The 19,654-nt window shown below is 54.6% G+C and overlaps 1 protein-coding gene across 1 annotated transcript; it reads left to right on the top strand.

The window, feature by feature from the left end:
* The first annotated feature begins 1,829 nt into the window (after window positions 1-1,829).
* On the top strand, window positions 1,830-19,648 carry SDHB (succinate dehydrogenase complex iron sulfur subunit B). The gene is made up of 8 exons (XM_068171864.1): window positions 1,830-1,964; window positions 8,227-8,351; window positions 9,835-9,920; window positions 12,728-12,864; window positions 13,246-13,362; window positions 15,249-15,350; window positions 16,758-16,880; window positions 19,492-19,648. Exons 1-8 carry the CDS (start codon window positions 1,839-1,841, stop codon window positions 19,567-19,569), a joined length of 894 nt encoding a protein of 297 aa, XP_068027965.1. The 5' UTR covers window positions 1,830-1,838; the 3' UTR covers window positions 19,570-19,648.
* Window positions 19,649-19,654: the final 6 nt, after the last annotated feature.

Consider the following 19,654-nt stretch of genomic DNA (forward strand, 5'->3'; position numbering starts at 1 on the left):
GCTATTCCCTTAATAAATGAATTTGCTGTGAGGAAAAAGTGGGGGAATTAAACAACCTAATAATTATTAATTATTAATTAATAATTTTGCTGGGAATAACTGGGAGGGAAAGAGAGGGAGTGCTCAGAGGGGTGGGGGAGTTACCAAAATCCTCCAAAATTGTCTCTACCACTGTTTCTGTGGTGTTGGCGAGCCAGGCGTCACTGTATTTAAACTCAGCCAGGGTTTGTGTGTGGCTGACAGAGCTCCAGCCTCCACATCAATACAAAATGTTTTCATTTATCTACACGTCTTTAACAAAGAAATTAGTGGTCATGGATTCTAATAATGCTCTTCATTGATTAGCATTCTGTCCACTATTGGTCACTGATTTCTTACTCTTCATGCTAAGCTGGGCCACTTTCCTTAGTTCTTTTATCATCCTTTTCTTGTCTTTTTCAGGCCTCAATCTCCTCTGTATCTTCTTCTTACTCCAGGGTCCTTAAAGGGCCATAAATTTGAGATCCCACATGTCCAATCTTCAATTCCCTTTGGCTTTAGTGAAGCTTGTCAGGGTCAGCTTTAACAAACTCAAGGTTTCAGTGATTCAATGATCAAAATGGAAGTAAGAGTCTGTGAAGAAGTTTTAACTTGTGCTAGCTAAAAGTCGGCACTGCTTACAAGTAATTATCACAATTAATTAAAAACTATTTAGGAAAGTTACATCATTTCTGTGAAAAGTGCCAATCACTTGTTTTAAAATTTTAGAAGTTTAATAGTAATAAAATAGTTATAAAAATATTAGTAAAACTTAGAGCAATAAGAATTTGGACAATCAGAGTTAGGATAATAAAGGACAATAAAAAGCAGAGAATTATGGACGTCCAGATGCTCTTGGGCACTAAGCCACAAAATCACACCTTGCTACACCTTAAAAGTAATAGCCTGTTGCATATTCATATATCTCATATGTGATTCAAACATTCTTTTTCAAACAAAGGATGTCTTCTGCTTAGTTTCTGCCCCTCCTTCACCTTGTAAATCATTTTTTGGCTCCTATAAGTCTGGAAGAAGTCTGAACAGTCCCGATACGGAGGCAATAATTCTCTGGATTTTGGTGTTTTGTTGCTGTTATCTGTATATGAAGAATTTCTTGGATATCTTATCCATTCCTTGAGCTAGTTATAAAAAGTATCTTACATCACATAGTTTCTATTTTAATATTCTGCTATAGCCTAAAAACCATATTTACGACACTACTTAAAAGAGATTAACACAGCATAACTTTCCAACATTACACATGCAGTATTCATTTCAATATTTGCAAAAAAGCCAGTCATATAATATGCATCTATAACAATTCCCAAGAGGGGGGCTTTTTTTTTGGCAGGGGCAGCCCAGGGAGGTTTGGAGTGCCCATCCCTGGAGGTGTCCAAGGCAGGGCTGGATGAGGCACTCAGTGCTCTGGGGGGACAAGGTGGGCATCAGTCACAGCTGGGACTTGAAGGTCCTGGAGGGACCTTGGAGGGCTTTTCCCAGTTTCATATCTCTGTGCCCACCATAATATCTGCAGCGCCCACCATTTGCCCCACTGGTGTCAGGGCAAGACCCCTTGGGGAGGGGAGAGGCAGCACAGGTACCTCCATGCAAAATAACGATGCTGAAAATTAACAGAGAGAAAACGAGGGGAAATTAGGAAAGAAAAAGGGAGGATTAGGAAAGAAAAAGGAGAAATTAGGCGTCCTGCCCCTGCCTCTCCGCCGTGTCCCACAGGGCGCGCCACACCCAACATGGCGCCTCTCCTGAGGGCGCCGCCACACTCAAGATGGCGGGCGCCCCCTTCCCGTCAGCGCAGCAACATGGCGGCGGCGGGGGCGCTTCCGGGGCGGGCGGAACTGCGCAGCGCCAAGATGGCGGCGGCCGCGGTCGGAGTCTCCTTGAGGAGCGGAGTCCCCGCGCGGCTCCTGCGGGCCGGGCCGCGGGCGGTGAGGGGCCGGGGCGGCCGCGGGGGCTGGCAATGGAGGGAGGGGAGGCGGGCAGAGGCGGCCGGGGGCGGCAGGGGTCCGGGATGGGCGTGGGAGAGAAGGGCGGTGAGCTGAGGGGGAGAGGGAGCTGTGGGGAGGGGGCAGGGACTGGAGTGCGGTGTCTGGAATTGGGAGTGCGGGGTTTGGAATTGGGAGTGCGGGGTTTGGAATTGGAGAGTGCAGGGTCTGGAATTGGAGTTCGGGGTCTGGAATTGGAGAGTGCGGGGTCTGGAATTGGAGAGTGCGGGGTCTGGAATTGGAGTGCGGGGTCTGGAATTGGAGTGCGGGGTCTGGAATTGGGAGTGCGGGGTTTGGAATTGGAGTGCGGGGTCTGGAATTGGAGCGTGGGGCCTGGAATTGGGAGTGCGGGGTCTGGAATTGGAGTGCGGGGTCTGGAATTGGGAGTGCGGGGTTTGGAATTGGAGAGTGCAGGGTCTGGAATTGGAGTGCGAGGCCTGGAATTGGAGTGCGGGGTCTGGAATTGGGAGTGCGGGGTTTGGAATTGGAGAGTGCAGGGTCTGGAATTGGAGTGCGGGGTCTGGAATTGGAGTGCGGGGTCTGGAATTGGGAGTGCGGGGTTTGGAATTGGAGAGTGCAGGGTCTGGAATTGGAGTGCGGGGTCTGGAATTGGGAGTGCGGGGTCTGGAATTGGGAGTGCGGGGTTTGGAATTGGAGAGTGCAGGGTCTGGAATTGGAGTGCGGGATCGGGAATTGGGAGTGCGGGGTCTGGAATTGGGAGTGCGGGGTCTGGAATTGGAGTGCGGGGTCTGGAATTGGGAGTGCGGGGTTTGGAATTGGAGAGTGCAGGGTCTGGAATTGGAGTGCGAGGCCTGGAATTGGAGTGCGGGGTCTGGAATTGGGAGTGCGGGGTTTGGAATTGGAGAGTGCAGGGTCTGGAATTGGAGTGCGGGGTCTGGAATTGGAGTGCGGGGTCTGGAATTGGGAGTGCGGGGTTTGGAATTGGAGAGTGCAGGGTCTGGAATTGGAGTTCGGGGTCTGGAATTGGAGAGTGCGGGGTCTGGAATTGGAGTGCGGGGTCTGGAATTGGAGTGCGGGGTCTGGAATTGGAGTGCGGGGTCTGGAATTGGAGAGTGCGGTGTCTGGAATTGGGAGTGCGGGGTCTGGAATTGGAGTGCGGGATCGGGAATTAGGAGTGCGGGGCCTGGAATTGGGAGTGCGGGGTCTGGAATTGGGAGTGCGGGGTCTGGAATTGGAGAGTGCAGGGTCTGGAATTGGAGTGCGGGGTCTGGAATTGGAGTGCGGGATCGGGAATTGGGAGTGTGGGGTCTGGAATTGGAGTGCGGGGCCTGGAATTGGAGTGCAGGGTCTGGAATTGGGAGTGTGGGGTCTGGAATTGGGAGTGCGGGGTCTGGAATTGGAGTGCAGGGCCTGGAATTGGAGTGCGGGGCCTGGAATTGGGAGTGCGGGGTCTGGAATTGAGTGCGGGGCCTGGAATTGGAGTGCGGGGCATGGAATTGGAGTGCAGGGTCTGGAATTGGAGTGCGGGATCGGGAATTGGGAGTGCGGGGCCTGGAATTGGAGTGCGGGATCGGGAATTGGGAGTTCGGGGTCTGGAATTGGGAGTGCGGGGTCTGGAATTGGGAGTGCGGGGTCTGGAATTGGAGTGCGGGGTCTGGAATTGGGAGTGTGGGGTTTGGAATTGGAGTGTAGGGTCTGGAATTGGGAGTGTGGGGTTTGGAATTGGAGTGTAGGGTCTGGAATTGGAGTTCGGGGTCTGGAATTGGAGTGCGGGGTCTGGAATTGGGAGTGTGGGGCCTGGAATTGGGAGTGCGGGGTCTGGAATTGGAGAGTGCGGGGTCTGGAATTGGGAGTGTGGGGTCTGGAATTGGGAATACGGGGCCTGGAATTGGAGAGTGTGGGGTCTGGAATTGAGTGCGGGGCCTGGAATTGGAGTGCGGGATCGGGAATTGGGAGTGCAGGGTCTGGAACTGGGAATTCGAGGTCTGGAATTGGAGTGCGGTGTCTGAAATTGGGAGTGCGGGGTCTGGAATTGGAGAGTGCGGGGTCTGGAATTGGAGAGTGCGGGGTTTGGAATTGGGAGTGCGGGGTTTGGAATTGGAGTGCGGGGCCTGCAATTGGGAGTGCGGGGTCTGGAATTGGAGTGCGGGATCGGGAATTGGGAGTTCGAGGTCTGGAATTGGGAGTTCGAGGTCTGGAATTGGGCGTTCGAGGTCTGGAATTGGGCGTTCGAGGTCTGGAATTGGGAGTGCGGGGCCTGGAATTGGGAGTGCGGGGCCTGGAATTGGGAGTGCGGGATCGGGAATTGGGAGTGCGGGGCCTGGAATTGGAGTGCGGCGTCTGGAATTGGGAGTGCGGGATCGGGAATTGGGAGTGCGGGGCCTGGAATTGGGAGTGCGGGATCGGGAATTGGAGTGCGGGGTCTGGAACTGGGAATTCGAGGTCTGGAATTGGAGTGCGGTGTCTGAAATTGGGAGTGCGGTGTCTGAAATTGGGAGTGCGGTGTCTGAAATTGGGAGTGCGGGGTCTGGAATTGGGAGTGTGGGGTCTGGAATTGGGAGTGCGGGGTCTGGAATTGGAGTGCGGGGCCTGGAATTGGAGTGCAGGGCCTGGAATTGGAGTGCGGGGTCTGGAATTGGAGTTCGGGGCCTGTAATTGGGAGTGCAGGAATTGGGGATGGACAGGAGGGCAGGGCTGGGGAGGAGGCTGGGGGCAGGAGGCGGTGAGGTAAAAGCTGGGAAGAGGGGGAAGGGGCTGTGGGGAGGGAGCTGGAGAGGGCCTGTGGGATGTGGAAGAAGGAATTGTGGTGGGCAGGGTGAAAGGGTGGGAGAGAGCGTGTTGTGGGATCTGGAAGAGGCTGTGCGGGATTTGGGGTGGGCAGGGGGAAAGTTCCAGAGGGGCCGGGGGGGCTGGAGGGGGACTGGAATGCAGTAAAATCTGGGAAGAGTGCGTGGGAAAATGGGGTGGGGTGTGAGGGAATAGGGTCAGCGGCTGAAGGGGTCTGTGGGATTTGGGAAGGAATAATGTCAGTGGGAGAGAGGCTGTGGGATTTGGGAAGGAATAGGGTCGGTGGCAGAGGAGCTGTGGGATTTGGGAAGGAATAGGGTCGGTGGCAGAGGAGCTGTGGGGGTTTGTGAGATTTGGGAGAGGGAAGGAGGAGCGGGAGAAGGGGATGGAGGGAGGGGCAGGAGGGGCTGGGGGCAGCAGAGGTCCAGGAGGAGGAGGTGAAATAGGGGAAGAATGGCCGGGAAAATGAGGGAGCTGGGGGCAGAGAGCAGCTGGAAGGGTCTGGGAAGGATTTGGGGGAGATAAAGGATAACAGGGAATTTGGTGAGTGGCTCAGGAAAAGGTTGGGAAGAGCAGGGAGGACATTCCAGGAAAAGGCTGGGAAGAGCAGAGGGAACAGGGGGAAGGTTCTAGGAGAAGAGTTGGGAAGAGCAGAGGGAAGATTCCAGGAGAAGGTTGGGAAGAGCAATGGGAACACTCCCAGAAAAGGTTGGGAAGAGCAGTGGGAAGATTCCAGGAGAAATTTGGGAAGAGCAGCAGAAACACTCCCGGAAAAGGTTGGGAAGAGCAGTGGGAATGGGAACATTCTAGGAGAAGGCTGGGAAGAGCAGAGGAAAGATTCCAGGAGAAGGCTAGGAAGAGCAGAGAGAAGATTCCAGGAGAAGGCTGGGAAGAGCAGCAGGAACAGGGGGAAGATTCCAGGAGAAGGTTGGGAAGAGCAGAGGGAAGATTCCAGGAGAAGGTTGGGAAGAGCAGAGGGAATAGGGGGAAGATTCCAGGAGAAGGTTGGGAAGAGCAGTGGGAACGGGAACATTCTAGGAGAAGGCTGGGAAGAGCAGGGGGAGCATTCCAGGAGAAGTTTGGGAAGAGCAGAGGGAAGATTCCAGGAGAAGGGTTGGGAAGAGCAGAGGGAACACTCCCGGAAAAGGTTGGGAAGAGCAGTGGGAACGGGAACATTCTAGGAAAAGGTTGGGAAGAGCAGGGGGAGCATTCCAGGAGAAGGCTGGGAAGAGCAGAGGGAAGATTCCAGGAGAAGGCTGGGAAGAGCAGAGGGAACAGGGGGAAGATTCCAGGAGAAGGTTGGGAAGAGCAGAGGGAAGATTCCAGGAGAAGGGTTGGGAAGAGCAGAGGGAATGGGAACATTCTAGGAGAAGGTTGGGAAGAGCAGGGGGAGCATTCCAGGAGAAGGCTGGGAAGAGCAGAGGGAAGATTCCAGGAGAAGGCTGGGAAGAGCAGCAGGAGCAGGCCTAGGGTGATCCCGGGAAGAGCAGGAGCTGCCCGGGAATTCCGGGAAAACTGGGCTGGGAGGAGCCACTGGGGTTTGATGGATCCAGGAGCAGCTGGGGGTCGGAATTTCAGGAATATCGATCTGGCTCCGGGCAGGGGGAGCCCCAGGCTAGATTTATATAAATTATTTATACAAATACATTTAATTTATCTATATATGTAATTATGTACATAATATTTATGTCCTTATGTAATTTTATGTATTTTTAAATGTTATATTTTTGTATTTATCTATAAATATATTAACGTAATGTGTATATACACATTTATCTGCAGACATTAAATATAGACATATATAGCTACAGACATTTTTTATTACTTATATATATAAGTAACGTATATAAAATGTGTACATGAAGGTATACAGATGTAAAATATAATTATATTATTGTAATTGCACATACAACACGGTATGCAAATACTTAAAATTTGCAAACACATCCATAAATGCATGTAATTTATAAATATACAGAGAATATATAAATTCATCCCATATAAATGGCATTGTGTACTTAGATTACGTATATGTCTACACATATAAATACAAATATGTGTTCTATGCAATATGTTATATACACTTTATAAATACGTGGAATATAGATAAAATCTATAAATATATAAACTATAAACCCAAAATATAAATAAATTAAGCACGTAATTGCATCATTGTAATGAGTCAGTAGAATATACAAATACATACATATAATTTATAAACACGTACATATAATTTATAAATGAAAATACACAATGTACAACGTGTTCGATAATATATAATGCAATATATACTATATAAATAGAAAGCAATAATAATAATAATAATAATAATAATAATAATGTGAGTACATGCAGCGTACAGTGTGCACATACATGTCCACACGTCATTCCAAACATAAATATCATGTTTATACGTAGAGGTGTGGGTAAATATATCTGCAGTTATTATTTTTTTGTGTCTTTTTATACATGTGTCTATTTATATATTTAATATATAACTCCTCCTGGATCCAGGGTGGGATGTGAGGCTGTTTTTCCCGGGATCCAGGATAGGATCCGAGGCTGTTTTTCCCTGGATCCAGGTTGGGATCTGAGGCTGTTTTTCCCTGGATCCAGGATGGGACCAAGGCTGTTTTTCCCAGGATCCCAGGCTGTTTTTGTAGGGAACCAAGGCTGTTTTTCCCAGGATCTGAGAGTATTTTTCCTGGGATCCTGGATGGGATCTGAGGCTGTTTTTCCCCGGATCTGGGATGGGATCTGAGGCTGTTTTTCTGGGGATCCGAGGCTGATTTTCCCTGGATCTGAGGCTGATTTTCTCAGGATCTGAAGCTGATTTCCCCAGATCCAGGGTGGGATCTGAGGCTGTTTTTCCCTGGATCCAGGGTGGGATCTGAGGCTGTTTTTCCATGGATCCAGGATGGGATCCGAGGCTGTTTTCTCCTGGTTCCAGGGTGGGATCCGAGGCTTTTTTTCCCTGGATCCAGGGTGGGATCTGAGGCTGTTTTTCCCTGGATCCAGGGTGGGATCTGAGGCTGTTTTTCCCTGGATCCAGGGTGGGATCTGAGGCTGTTTTTCCATGGATCCAGGATGGGATCCGAGGCTGTTTTCTCCTGGTTCCAGGGTGGGATCCGAGGCTGTTTTTCCCTGGATCCAGGGTGGGATCTGAGGCTGTTTTTCCCTGGATCCAGGGTGGGATCTGAGGCTGTTTTTCCCCAGATCTGGGATGGGATCTGAGGCTGTTTTTCTGGGGATCCGAGGCTGATTTTCCCTGGATCTGAGGCTGATTTTCTCAGGATCTGAAGCTGATTTCCCCAGATCCTGGTTGGGATCTGGGGCTGTTTTTCCCTGGATCCAGGGTGGGATCTGAGGCTGTTTTCTCCTGGATCCAGGATGGGATCTGAGGCTGTTTTTCCCTGGATCCAGGGTGGGATCTGAGGCTGTTTTTCCCTGGATGCAGGTGCTCCGGCAGGCACAGACAGCAGCGGCAGCACCGCGGCTGAAGAAATTCGCCATCTACAGATGGGACCCCGACAAGGCCGGGGACAAACCCCGCATGCAGACCTATGAGGTGGACCTGAACAAGTGGGTGTCCCTTGGGAATGGGGCTGGCAGCAATCCCAGCTCCAGGGAAGGGGTTGCTCACCTCTGGCACAGAGCAGCTCGTTGTGGGCACAGCCACCGTGGGTGTCATCCTAGGAAAAAGCAGATTTAAGCAGATTTTCCACAGGCACCGTGGGTGTTATCCCAGGAAAAAGCACGTTTTCCACCTTTCTGGACCATCCCTGGGAGGTGCTGGTGGCTTTAATAAACTTGATTTCTTTAGGAAGTTTGGGGGCTGCCAAAGATGGGGAAGAGCAGCTTTTCCCAAGGCCAGGTGGTGGCCTGGCAGGTGTCAGGAACAGTGACAAGGCACGGTTTGAACTGAAAGAGGAGAGGTTTGGGTGGGAGACTGGGAAGGAATTCTTCCGTGGGTGAGGTTTAGATGGGATGCTGGGAAGGAGTTCTTCCCCATGAGGCTGGCACAGAATTCCCAGATAAGCTGTGGCTTCCACATCCCTGGCAGTGTCCCAGGCCAGGCTAGACGGGGCTTGGAGCCACCTGGGATAGAGGAAGGTGTCCCTGCCTCTGGGAATGGAATGAGAAGGTCCCTCCAGCCCAGCCTGTTCTGTGAATGTGTATTCCAGACGGGAATTCCATGTGCAGCTCATGATTCCCAGGGAGAGATGGTGGGAGCTCTATCCACCCTTCCATGGTTTATCCACACCTGGCTGTGGTCTCCCAGAACAGCTCCTGCTTCCCTGGGATCCTGGGAAGGGGCCCAGAAACCTCCCTGTGGATGCTGGGCCTGCATTTCACCCCAAACCCTTCCCAAGGGCTCCTCCCGAGGGATCCACCCCAGACCCTTCCCAAGGGATCCACCTGAAGCCCTTCCAGGAGCCCCTCCCAAGGGATCCACTCCAGACCCTTCTCAAGGGATCCACCTGAAACTCTTCCAGAAGCTCCTCCCAAGGGATCCACTCCAGACCCATCCCAAGGGATCCACCCCAAACCCTTCCAGGAGCTCCTCCCGAGGGATCCACTCCAGACCCTTCCCAAGGGATCCACCCCAAACCCTTCCAGGAGCTCCCCCTCCCACCCAGCCCCTACTCAAACCCCTGAGGAGCCACAGCTCCGTTTTTGGGGTGTCTTTGCCCCAGTGAATAATCCCTGGGTGGTGCCCCGGGTGTAAAATGACAGAAATTGTCCCTGAGTGTTTGTCCCGTGTCCCTCGTGACTCACGGGGCCAGGCAGGGCTGTCTCAGCCTGGCCCAGAGAGGGGAAAAGGGGCCAGCACAGATCACTGGGCTTTGGGTTGGCTGAACCCTCAGTGCTCAGCACAAGAGGGTGACCCAGCCTGCCCCTGGGCTGCCCTGCTGGGCAGAGATCCCTGCTTGATCCCTGGGATTCACACAGAATTAGCGGGAATTGATGAAAACCCTTCTACGTGCTGCTGAGCGCGGGTGCAGGGGTCAAACCCTGCCTTTGGGGGCTCTGCAGGGTCGGTGATTTGGGATTTCTGCCACAGGTGTGGGCCCATGGTGCTCGATGCCCTGATCAAGATCAAGAACGAGATGGACTCCACGCTGACCTTCCGCAGGTCCTGCAGGGAGGGTAAGGACAGCACATTCCCACCTGGAATGCCCTTGGGATGCTCTGCATGCTGACTGTGGGACCCAGAGAGCTCAGAACCTCTCCTCTCCCACATCTGGGGATAAAACATCAAGGAGTCACGCTCCTCAGAACCCCTCCTCTCCCACCCACGAGGATAAAACACCCGAGTGAAGCAGGGAGTAAAACTCCTCAGAACCCCTCTCCTCTCACTTCTGGGGATAAAACACCCAAATGAACCAAGGAGTAAAGCTGGAGTTGGTGCTCCCAGGGTGTAATGACACAGTTCTGAGCTGCCAGCTCCAGTAATTCCTTCCACAGCTCCCAGTTGTTCCAGTTTCTCTCCCAGTCTGGTTCCTGTGCCGCCTCCCAGCGCGTGGGGAGATCAGGGAGAGATTCCAGCGGCGAGGCTGGGAGGGCAGGGCTGGAGTGGGAGCAGCGGGGGCTGTGCCAGTGCTGCTGTGGGAATCAGACTGGGTGAACTGGGAGAGAGAGCACTCAGGACTTCGAGGAACAGCTCCAGGAATCTTCTCCTTGGCCCTTTGGCCGAGGGCAGGGGTGGATTGAGGAAAAGAGCACTGGTGATTTGGGGTTGTGGCTGCTCCCAGATCTGGTCTGGGGCTGCTCTCAGATTTCCCCTGGGAAAAACTCCTGAGTCACGGGTCATGCTGGGCTGTGGGATTGCATTCCTGGCTGGAATGACTCTGGATTTAGGGTTGTGCTGAGCTGTGGGAGTGCATTCCTGGCTGGAATGACTCTGGATTAGGGTCCTGCTGGGTTGTGGGAGTGCATTCCTGGCTGGAATAGCTCTGGATTAACGAGGTGGGTCTGCAGGCAGGCCAGTCTCAGGGCAGGCAGTGCCTGGGGATGTTTTGTCTGGGGTGTGAATGGAAAACAGCACTCCCAAGGCACCTTTTCCTCTGGAATCTGCACAGCAGGGCAGGAATTCCACACGGAGTGGGGCTCCCAGACAGCCAGAACTTTGCCCTGAATATTCTCCCTGGACAGGACGGGTTTTCAGGCCGGGCTGGTTCCATCCTGCCCCTCTGTGGCTCCCCCGGTCCCACATTCCCGCTGTAGGCGCGTGCTCCCGGCCCTGCTGCCCTCCCCAGCTGGCTGGAAAATGCTTGGCAGCCTTTCTGCAGTGGGAGGAAAACCTCGTGGCAGTCCAGGGGCTGGGGCACCCTCAGAGGTGTCATTTCATCCCTTTGTTGGGCTATTTTTGTGGCCCTGCTGCCTCCTGTCACCTTTGGGAGGGCAGTTTGTCCCCTGGGAATGGGCACAAGGGGAGGGGGCTCCTGCCTGGGGGGACGGGGTTACATTCCTGAATTCCAGGATGCTTTGGGCTGTTTTATTCCCCTTTTGTGAGGAGAGGCTGTGGGAGCTGTGCCTGTTTGTTCCAGAGATGGGGAGGCCAAGAGGGGATACCATCAGTCCTTAAAAATATTTCCAGGGGGTGTCAGGGGATGGTGCCAGACCCTTGGCAGTGGTGCCCAGAGACAGGACAAGGAGCAGCAGCCACAAATTAAAACGCCAAAATTCCATTAAAACACAAAAATTCCATTAAAACACAAAAATTCCAGCTGAACCTTTGAAAAAAAGTTCTTTCCCTGGAGTGGAACTCCAGCTTTTAGAGGGAAAAAGGGTAGAGTGAGGTTTGTGAGTTTGCTGTCACTTGGATCCATCCTGTGACCTCCAAGGGTGTGGAAGGAAGAGCAATGTCAGCCTGGATTCCAGGTTTTAGGGAAAAAAGGGGGGATTAGCACCTCCTCTGACAGCTAATCCTATGAGTAGCAACATACTTGTGGGTTTACTACAGCTTGGATCTGTCCTGTGACCTCCCAGCACAGAAAGGAAGGACAAAACCAGGCTGAGTTGGGGCTTTTAGGGGCAGAAAAGGTTGGACAGTGCCCAGGGAGGTGCCAAATCCCCCTGGACACATTCCAGTGCCACCTGCTGCAGGCTTGGACTGGGTGATTCCCAGAGGTCCCTTCCATCCCTGCCAGCCCCGGGATTCTCTGGCTCAGGACGCTGCAGCAGTTTCCCATGTTTTAATGCCAATTTTTGTTGTGTTTTTTATTTTTTATTTATTTTATGCCTCTCTCAGCTCCCACCTCATGCCCCAGGCCCGAGAGTGAGGCTGGTTGTTCTCCCCTCCCCAAATCACACCCAAGCCCCCTTATTTGCTGCTGGGGAAGGAGCTGCCCCATGGAAAAAGGTGTTTTGGTGCTAATGGAAGCAGCTCCTGAGTTTGATCCTTGTTGAAGTTAAAAAAGGTCTGGCCCTGGCGGCGAATTCCAGCCTTCTTCTCGTTTGGGGCACTTGTGGGATGGATGAAGACCCTGGTAGAGCAGGAGGGGTTTTCTGGGGAGTCTGGTGGATTGGGAAGAGGTTTTTTGGGACCCTGGCAGGTTGGGAAGAGGTTTTCCAGGGCAGGTGAGGATGCTGATAGAACAAGTAGGGATTTTTGGGATTGGTGAGGCCTCTGGAGGAGTGGGAAGAGGCTTTTCCAAAACCTGTGACGAGGTTTTGTGGGATGGGTGAGCACCCTGGTGCGGTGAGAAGAGATTTTTTGGGGTAAGTGAGGATCCCAGAAGGTTGGGAAGAGCCTTTCCAGAAGGTTTTCTGGGATGGGTGAGGATCCTGATGTGTTGGGAAGGGGTTTTCCAAGACCTTGTCAGGTTGGGAAGAGGTTTTTTGGGATCCTGGTAGATTGGGAAGAGCCGAGTAGAGTTTCCCCAGGACATCCCAGGGGGATTTTTGGGGCCAGAAGGGAGAATCCCACACTTGGGTCCGCTTTTCCCCCTCAGGGATCTGCGGCTCTTGTGCCATGAACATTGCTGGCGGCAACACCCTGGCCTGCATCAAAAAAATCGACAGTGACCTCAGCAAAGTCACCAAAATCTACCCCCTGCCCCACATGTACGTGGTGAAGGACCTGGTTCCGGTGAGTGCAGGGCTGGCAGCAGCCAGGGGACACCCTGGGCTGGGACCAGGGCGTGGCAGCTGCCACCAAGGTCAGGGCTCACGTGTGCCTTGGGTGGGTCCCAGTGACTAAAGGTGTGCTGGCCTGGAATGTGGCAGGTCTGGGGAGGGAATGGCACCTCCTGATCGGGTTTTCAGCTGTGGATTTGGGGTGAAGCTGTGCCAGGAGGGGATTTGGGTGGGATTTTGGGAAGAGGCTCTGCCCCTGAGGGTGGGGCTGAAGGGGAGGGGTCAGGGCCCCAGGGCTTGGACAGCAGGGGTGGGATTTGGGGTGGATCCAGCTGGGGATGTTCCCTGATTCTCCTCAGCCCCATAACCAGATGCCTGTGCTTTCTTGCCCCAGGACCTGAGTAACTTCTACGCCCAGTACAAATCCATCCAGCCCTACCTGAAGAAGAAGGACGAGTCCCAGGAGGGCAAGCAGCAGTACCTGCAGTCCATAGAGGACCGCCAGAAACTGGTCACTGCAATTTCAGTGCTGAAACCCCTCCCAGAGCAGCCCGGGGTCACAGCTGAGCGCTCAGACCCAGCCCCACAGCTGGGGCTGCTGGCTCAGGGCAGGGAGCTGGGCTTGCCAGGGTGGGCTCTGATCCCATTCTCTCCCATCCCATACCCCTGTGGAATTCCTGCTGCTGGGAGCACTCTGCACCTTCCAGGCTGGAGCATTCCAGTGGGGAGAGGGTGTCTGGCTGTGCTCCCTGCTCGCTGGGGTTTTGCAGCCTAGCAATCTCCTGGGAGAAGCCAGAGTGCAAGATTTGGGGTGTCTGTCTTGAGCAGGGGGGATTTTGAGGAGAGCTTTTTGAGGGTGGCTGACGAACAGCTCTTTACAAGGCTGATGTTGTGGCCAAGGTTTGGGTGGATTTCCATGGCTGCTGCAGGGATTAGCAGCAGATCAGGAGGGGTTTTTCCCCTGCCAGGATGGATCCATCATTCCAGGATTCTGAGCTCAACCTGTCCTGGCTCCGCTGTGGAGGCACCAAATCTCCATTTTGGGGAGGGAGAGGTGGATGTGAACAGCAGGAAGGGAGGCTGAGCAAAGGGGATTCAGGGAAACACTGCAGGTATCTCCTGGGTGTCTGCAAGCTGACATCCCATAATAGCCCCTGGTGTGACACCTGAGCAGCCCCAGGGCTGGACAGGCTGCAGGAATCTCTGTCCAGAGGCTGCAGTTTCTTGTCCTGCACCACTTCCAGTTTCTGATCCCTCTGAGCTCTGAAGGGACTTTCCCTGCCCTCGGAGTCCCCTTCTCAGCCAGGTGGGAACCAGGAAACCCAAAAACCACACCTGGAAAACAGCTCTTGGTCCCTTTGCTGGAATTCCTCTCCCTTTGGGATCAGCCTGTGTGCAGGAGAAACTTGGATTTGGCTGAAGAATTCCTTTAAATCCTCGAGCGTTTGGAGTGGTGCAGTTAAAAATTAGATTTGGAGTGAGGAGAGGGAGCTCTGCCCTCAGGGCTGGCAGCTCTTCCTAAAGGCTTGTTAGGAGCTGCTGGGAGTTCTGGCACCAGGAATCTCCCTGAACTCAAACTTTTATCCCAGAATAACTTTCAGGAATGTGAATTAAGCCAGGTTGGGCTCTGTCTGGGAGAAGTTGCTGGGCCACGAGGAGGCTCAGGGGACCCTGAGCTGCTCAGTTTCCCATCCAGGATGAGGAATCAGCTCCTTGTTCCAGCAGGAATGAGCAGAGCTGCCTGGATCACTTCCATGTAGGACTAAATTCCTCCTGTGTCTGGAAAGAAATCTGCCCATAAAAAGGGGGAAGCAATTCAGGACCAGCCCTGTTCGAGTGCCAGGGTATCCCTCAAGGACAGGCTGCACCGGGGCTGCCAGGCAGTCTCTGCTCTCCCTTCCTGCTGAGCACACCTAGGATGGTCCACTGGGGACAAATCCCTGCCTGTCCTGGCTGGGATGGGCTGGGAGTGCAGGAGAACCCAAGGTGGGAGTGCAGGAGAACCCAAGGTGGGAGTGCAGGAGAACCCAAGGTGGGAGTGCAGGAGAACCCAAGGTGGGAGTGCAGGAGAACCCAAGGTGGGAGAGCAGGAGAACCCAAGGTGGGAGTGCAGGAGAATCCAGCAGCTTCCTCTTTCTCTCCAGGCCGTGCCCTTCCCCTGCTGTTGGAGATCCTGGTTCATTGTGTGGCTGCTGGAACCATGGAATACCCTGGGAGGGGAGGGGGCCACGAGGACCATAGGGGCAGCTCCTGGCCCTGGTCTAGAAGGGTTGGGATTGTTCCCCTCAGGAATTGCTGCCCCACAGCCTCACATGGGAGCTGCTCCATGGGGACAGGGGTGGATCCCCTGTGTCACCAGCCCCGCGGTGACAGCCTGCCGTGTCCCCTCCCTCGCAGGACGGGCTCTACGAGTGCATCCTGTGTGCCTGCTGCAGCACCAGCTGTCCCAGCTACTGGTGGAACGGGGACAAGTACCTGGGCCCCGCCGTGCTCATGCAGGTGAGGACGGACCCTTTGTCACCTGGCCAGTGTCACTTGGCCGGTGTCGATGCCTTGGGGTGGCTGCCTAGAGCATAGGCCAGGCAGGGTTAAGAGAATAAAGTGGGTGTTCATTGAAGGCCTTCCATGGATACACCTTGGGCAGTCTGGAGCCTCCGAGGATACACCTAAGATGGACAATGGGCACAAGTTTTTCAGACAATTATAAATTTTTAACCCCATTTACCTGTCAGGGGTTAATGCTCCAATTACAGCTTCAGGTAATGAAGTCATTTACCCCCAGTTTGCTGCCCCCCAGCTCATTTATTTATACTTTTCCGGGCCTGAGGCTGGGGGTTGTCTTTGAGTTCCAGGCCCAGAGGAACTGTTGTGTCTGCCCAGAACGGGAGAGCAGCAGCTGACAGGCTGTGTGGAGTTTAGAGTCAGGCACTAATGCAGCGCAGGATCTGAAAAATACAAAAGCTAAAATCCTCAGGCAGGGCCCGGCATCATCTGGCCCGACGCTCCTGGGCGGGTGTTGCTGTGGGATCCCCAGCTGCTGCCAGCAGTGTCCCTGTCCCCAGCAGAGTTTGTGGTGTCCCCAGCAGTGTCCCTGTCCCCAGCAGTGTGTGTGTGTCCCCAGCAGTGTCCCTGTCCCCAGCAGTGTCCCTGTCCCCAGCAGTGTCCCTGTCCCCAGCAGAGTTTGTGGTGTCCCCAGCAGAGTTCCTGTCCCCAGCAGTGTCCCAGCAGTGTGTGTGTGTCCCCAGCAGTGTCCCATTCCCCAGCAGTGTCCCTGTCCCCAGCAGTGTGTGTGTGTCCCCAGCAGTGTCCCAGCAGTGTCCCTGTCCCCAGCAGTGTCCCAATCCCAGCAGTGTGTGTGTGTCCCCAGCAGTGTCCCTGTCCCCAGCAGAGTTTGTGATGTCCCCAGCAGAGTTTGTGGTGTCCCCGACAGTGTCCCTGTCCCCAGCAGTGTGTGTGTGTCCCCAGCAGTGTCCCAGCAGTGTCCCTGTCCCCAGCAGTGTCCCAGCAGTGTCCCTGTCCCCAGCAGTGTCCCAGCAGTGTCCTTGTCCCCAGCAGTGTCCCTGTCCCCAGCAGTGTCCCAGCAGTGTCCCTGTCCCCAGCAGTGTCCCAGTCCCCAGCAGTGTGTGTGTGTCCCCAGCAGTGTCCCAGTCCCAGCAGTGTCCCAGCAGTGTCCTTGTCCCCAGCAGTGTCCCAGTCCCAGCAGTGTCCCAGCAGTGTCCCTGTCCCCAGCAGTGTCCCTGTCCCCAGCAGTGTGTGTGTGTCCCCAGCAGTGTCCCAGGCCCCAGCAGTGTCCCAGTCCCCAGCAGTGTCCCTGTCCCTAGCAGTGTCCCAGTCCCCAGCAGTGTGTGTGTGTCCCCAGCAGTGTCCCTGTCCCCAGCAGTGTCCCAGCAGTGTCCCTGTCCCCAGGCGTACCGCTGGATGATCGACTCCCGCGATGAGTTCACGGAGGAGCGCCTGGCGCAGCTGCAGGATCCCTTCTCGCTGTACCGCTGCCACACCATCATGAACTGCACCCGCACCTGCCCCAAGGTACGGGGGGACACGGGGCACGGGCTGCCATGGAGGGAGCAGCCAGGTCACGGCGGCAGTGCCAGCCCTGCCATGGAGGGAGCGGCCAGGTCACGGCGGCAGTGCCAGCCCTGCCATGGAGGGAGCAGCCAGGTCACGGCGGCAGTGCCAGCCCTGCCATGGAGGGAGCGGCCAGGTCACGGCAGCAGTGCCAGCCCTGCCATGGAGGGAGCGGCCAGGTCACGGCGGCAGTGCCAGCCCTGCCATGGCACCAGGACATGGCACTGCCCCAGGCTGCTCCAGCCAGGCCTGGGCACTGCCAGAGATCCAGGTGCAGGCACAGCCTCTCTGGGAATTCCAGCCCAGGGCACCTCTGTGCTCACAGGGAGGGGTTTACCCCAATTTCCCAGCTAAACCAGCACATGGAATACTGGAGTGGTTTGGATTGGAAGGGACCTGAAAGTTCATCTCATTCCATGGCAGGGTCACCCTCCACTGTCCCAGGGTGCTCCAACCATATCCAAGCTGGCCTTGGACACCTCCAGGGCTAGAGCAGCCACAGCTTCTCTGGGAATTCCAGCCCAGGGCCTCTCCATGCTCACAGGGAAGGATTTACCCCAATATCCCACCCAAACCTCCCCTCTGTCAGTTCAAACCATGTCCTCTTATACTGTCACTGACTGTCCCCATCCCTCCTTTTCCCAGGTTGCCTTGAGCTGGCAAGGCCACAGTGAGGTCTCCCCATCCGTTTCCCATGTCTTTTCTGGAATTCCTGGTGGTTTCCATAGAAGACCCTTTTAGGCCTCAGTTTCCCCAAACATGCCCTGTTCTGCTGAGCCTGGGGACACCTGGAGCTCCCGGAGCTCCCCGGTGCTGAGGTCAGCTTTTCCTCCTCTGACCCCAGGATTTGGGAGCAGGGCCCTGCCAGGAGAGCTCCAGGGAATTTCTGAGCCCTTCCTGTGGAGAGCAGAGGGAGCTTTCCCAGTGTGGCTGTGCCTCTTCCCAGCCTCGCTGCTGGGAGTGAGGAGCTGCGCCCTGTCAGGGCTCCAGCCCACAGCTCTCATCATCCCAGCGCAGGAAAACCCCACAGTCCTGGAGCCAGGCTTGTTCCCAGGCTGCCTGCTGCCTCTGGAAACCCAGACAGCCATAAAAACCTGGAATTGTGTCCTGTATCTCCCTTTGATCCCGATCAAAGCCCAGCTCCCGGGGAGAGTTTGGCTTCAGGGGCAGGAAGGGAGCTCCAGCCCCGCGTCCTGCTCCGGGCTGGGCCGCTCTTCCTGGGCAAACTGAGGCTGGGATGGGGCAGAGCTGCACCTGGAGCCCCTGGAATTCCCAGTCTGCCCCCAAAGTGAGGCTGGGATGGGGCAGAGCTGCACCTGGAGCCCCTGGAATTCCCAGTCTGCTCCCAAAGTGAGGCTGGGATGGGGCAGAGCTGCACCTGGAGCCCCTGGAATTCCCAGTCTGCCCCCAAAGTGAGGCTGGGATGGGGCAGAGCTGCACCTGGAGCCCCTGGAATTCCCAGTCTGCCCCAAAGTGAGGCTGGGATGGGGCAGAGCTGCACCTGGAGCCCCTGGAATTCCCAGTCTGCCCCCAAAGTGAGGCTGGGATGGGGCAGAGCTGCACCTGGAGCCCCTGGAATTCCCAGCCTGGCTGGAGTCAGAGCTGGCCCAGGTGTCCTGAGCCTCCCCAGGCTGGAAATGGGGATTCATGTCAGGCTGGGCTCAGACTTTTAGGGAAAAAAGAGATGTTGAGCAGCTCCTCTAACAAATATTTTTATGAGTAGCAGCACATCTGTGAGATTGCTACCACTTCAATCTGTTCTGCAGTCTCCCAGCACAGAAAGGAAGGACAATATCAGCCAAATTCCAGCTTTTAGGGGATAAAAAAGTGGGGTAGCAGCAGATTTGAGAGTTTGCTGTCACTTGGATCCAGCCTGTGACCTCCCAAGGTTTGGAAGAAGGGAGAATATATGGCTGAACTCGGGGTTTTTGGGAAAAGAGGGAGTGCTGAGCACCTCCTGTACTGAGTATTTCTATGAGTAGCAACTCCTTTGTGATTTTATTGTGACTGGGATCCCACCTGGGACCTCCCAGTGCTTGAGAGGAAGGACAGAATCAGCTCAGTTCCAGGTTTTAGGGGGAAAAGAGGTGCAGTAGCAGCAGATTTGTGAGTTTGCTGTGACTTGGATCCATCCTGTGACCTCCCAGCTTTTTTTAAAAAGGACAGAATTAGCTGAATTCCAGCTTTTAGGGGGAAAAAAGGTGGAATAGCAGCAGATTTGGGAGTTTATTACACCTGTAACCCATCCTGAGACCTCCCAGGGTTTGAAAGGAAGGAGAATATCAGCTGAATTCCAGCTTTTAGGGGGAAGAAGGTGGAATAGCAGCAGATTTGGGAGTTTATTACACCTGTAACCCATCCTGAGACCTCCCAGGGTTTGAAAGGAAGGAGAATATCAGCTGAATTCCAGCTTTTAGGGGGAAGAAGGTGGAATAGCAGCAGATTTGGGAGTTCAGTACGGCTGGGATGAGGAGGAGGGAGGGAGGGAGGGAAAAGGGATGGAGAGGGAAGGAAGGAGGGAGGGGAGGGAGGTGCTCCAGCCCCCCCAGGCTCTGACCAGCCCCTCCCACAGGGGCTGAACCCCGGCAAAGCCATCGCCGAGATCAAGAAGATGATGGCGACCTACAAGCAGAAGGCGGCGACTGCCTGAGGGCTGAGTGACCCCGGAGTAACCCCGGAGTAACCCCGGAGTGACCCCGAGGGACCCTCACACCTGGGCAGCTCCGGCAGGGCGT

This window comes from Anomalospiza imberbis, chromosome 23 (assembly GCF_031753505.1).
Source record: "Anomalospiza imberbis isolate Cuckoo-Finch-1a 21T00152 chromosome 23, ASM3175350v1, whole genome shotgun sequence".
Classification (NCBI taxonomy): Eukaryota; Metazoa; Chordata; class Aves; order Passeriformes; family Viduidae; genus Anomalospiza; species Anomalospiza imberbis.

Bases quoted from the DNA above. Each gene is read 5' to 3' on its own strand.
- SDHB (XM_068171864.1), top strand. From the start codon at position 1,839: ATGGCGGCGGCGGGGGCGCTTCCGGGGCGGGCGGAACTGCGCAGCGCC. The intron at 1,965-8,226 runs GTGAGGGGCCGG...CCCTGGATGCAG, and splicing joins TGCGGGCCGGGCCGCGGGCG to GTGCTCCGGCAGGCACAGAC. The intron at 8,352-9,834 runs GTGGGTGTCCCT...TTTCTGCCACAG, and splicing joins TATGAGGTGGACCTGAACAA to GTGTGGGCCCATGGTGCTCG.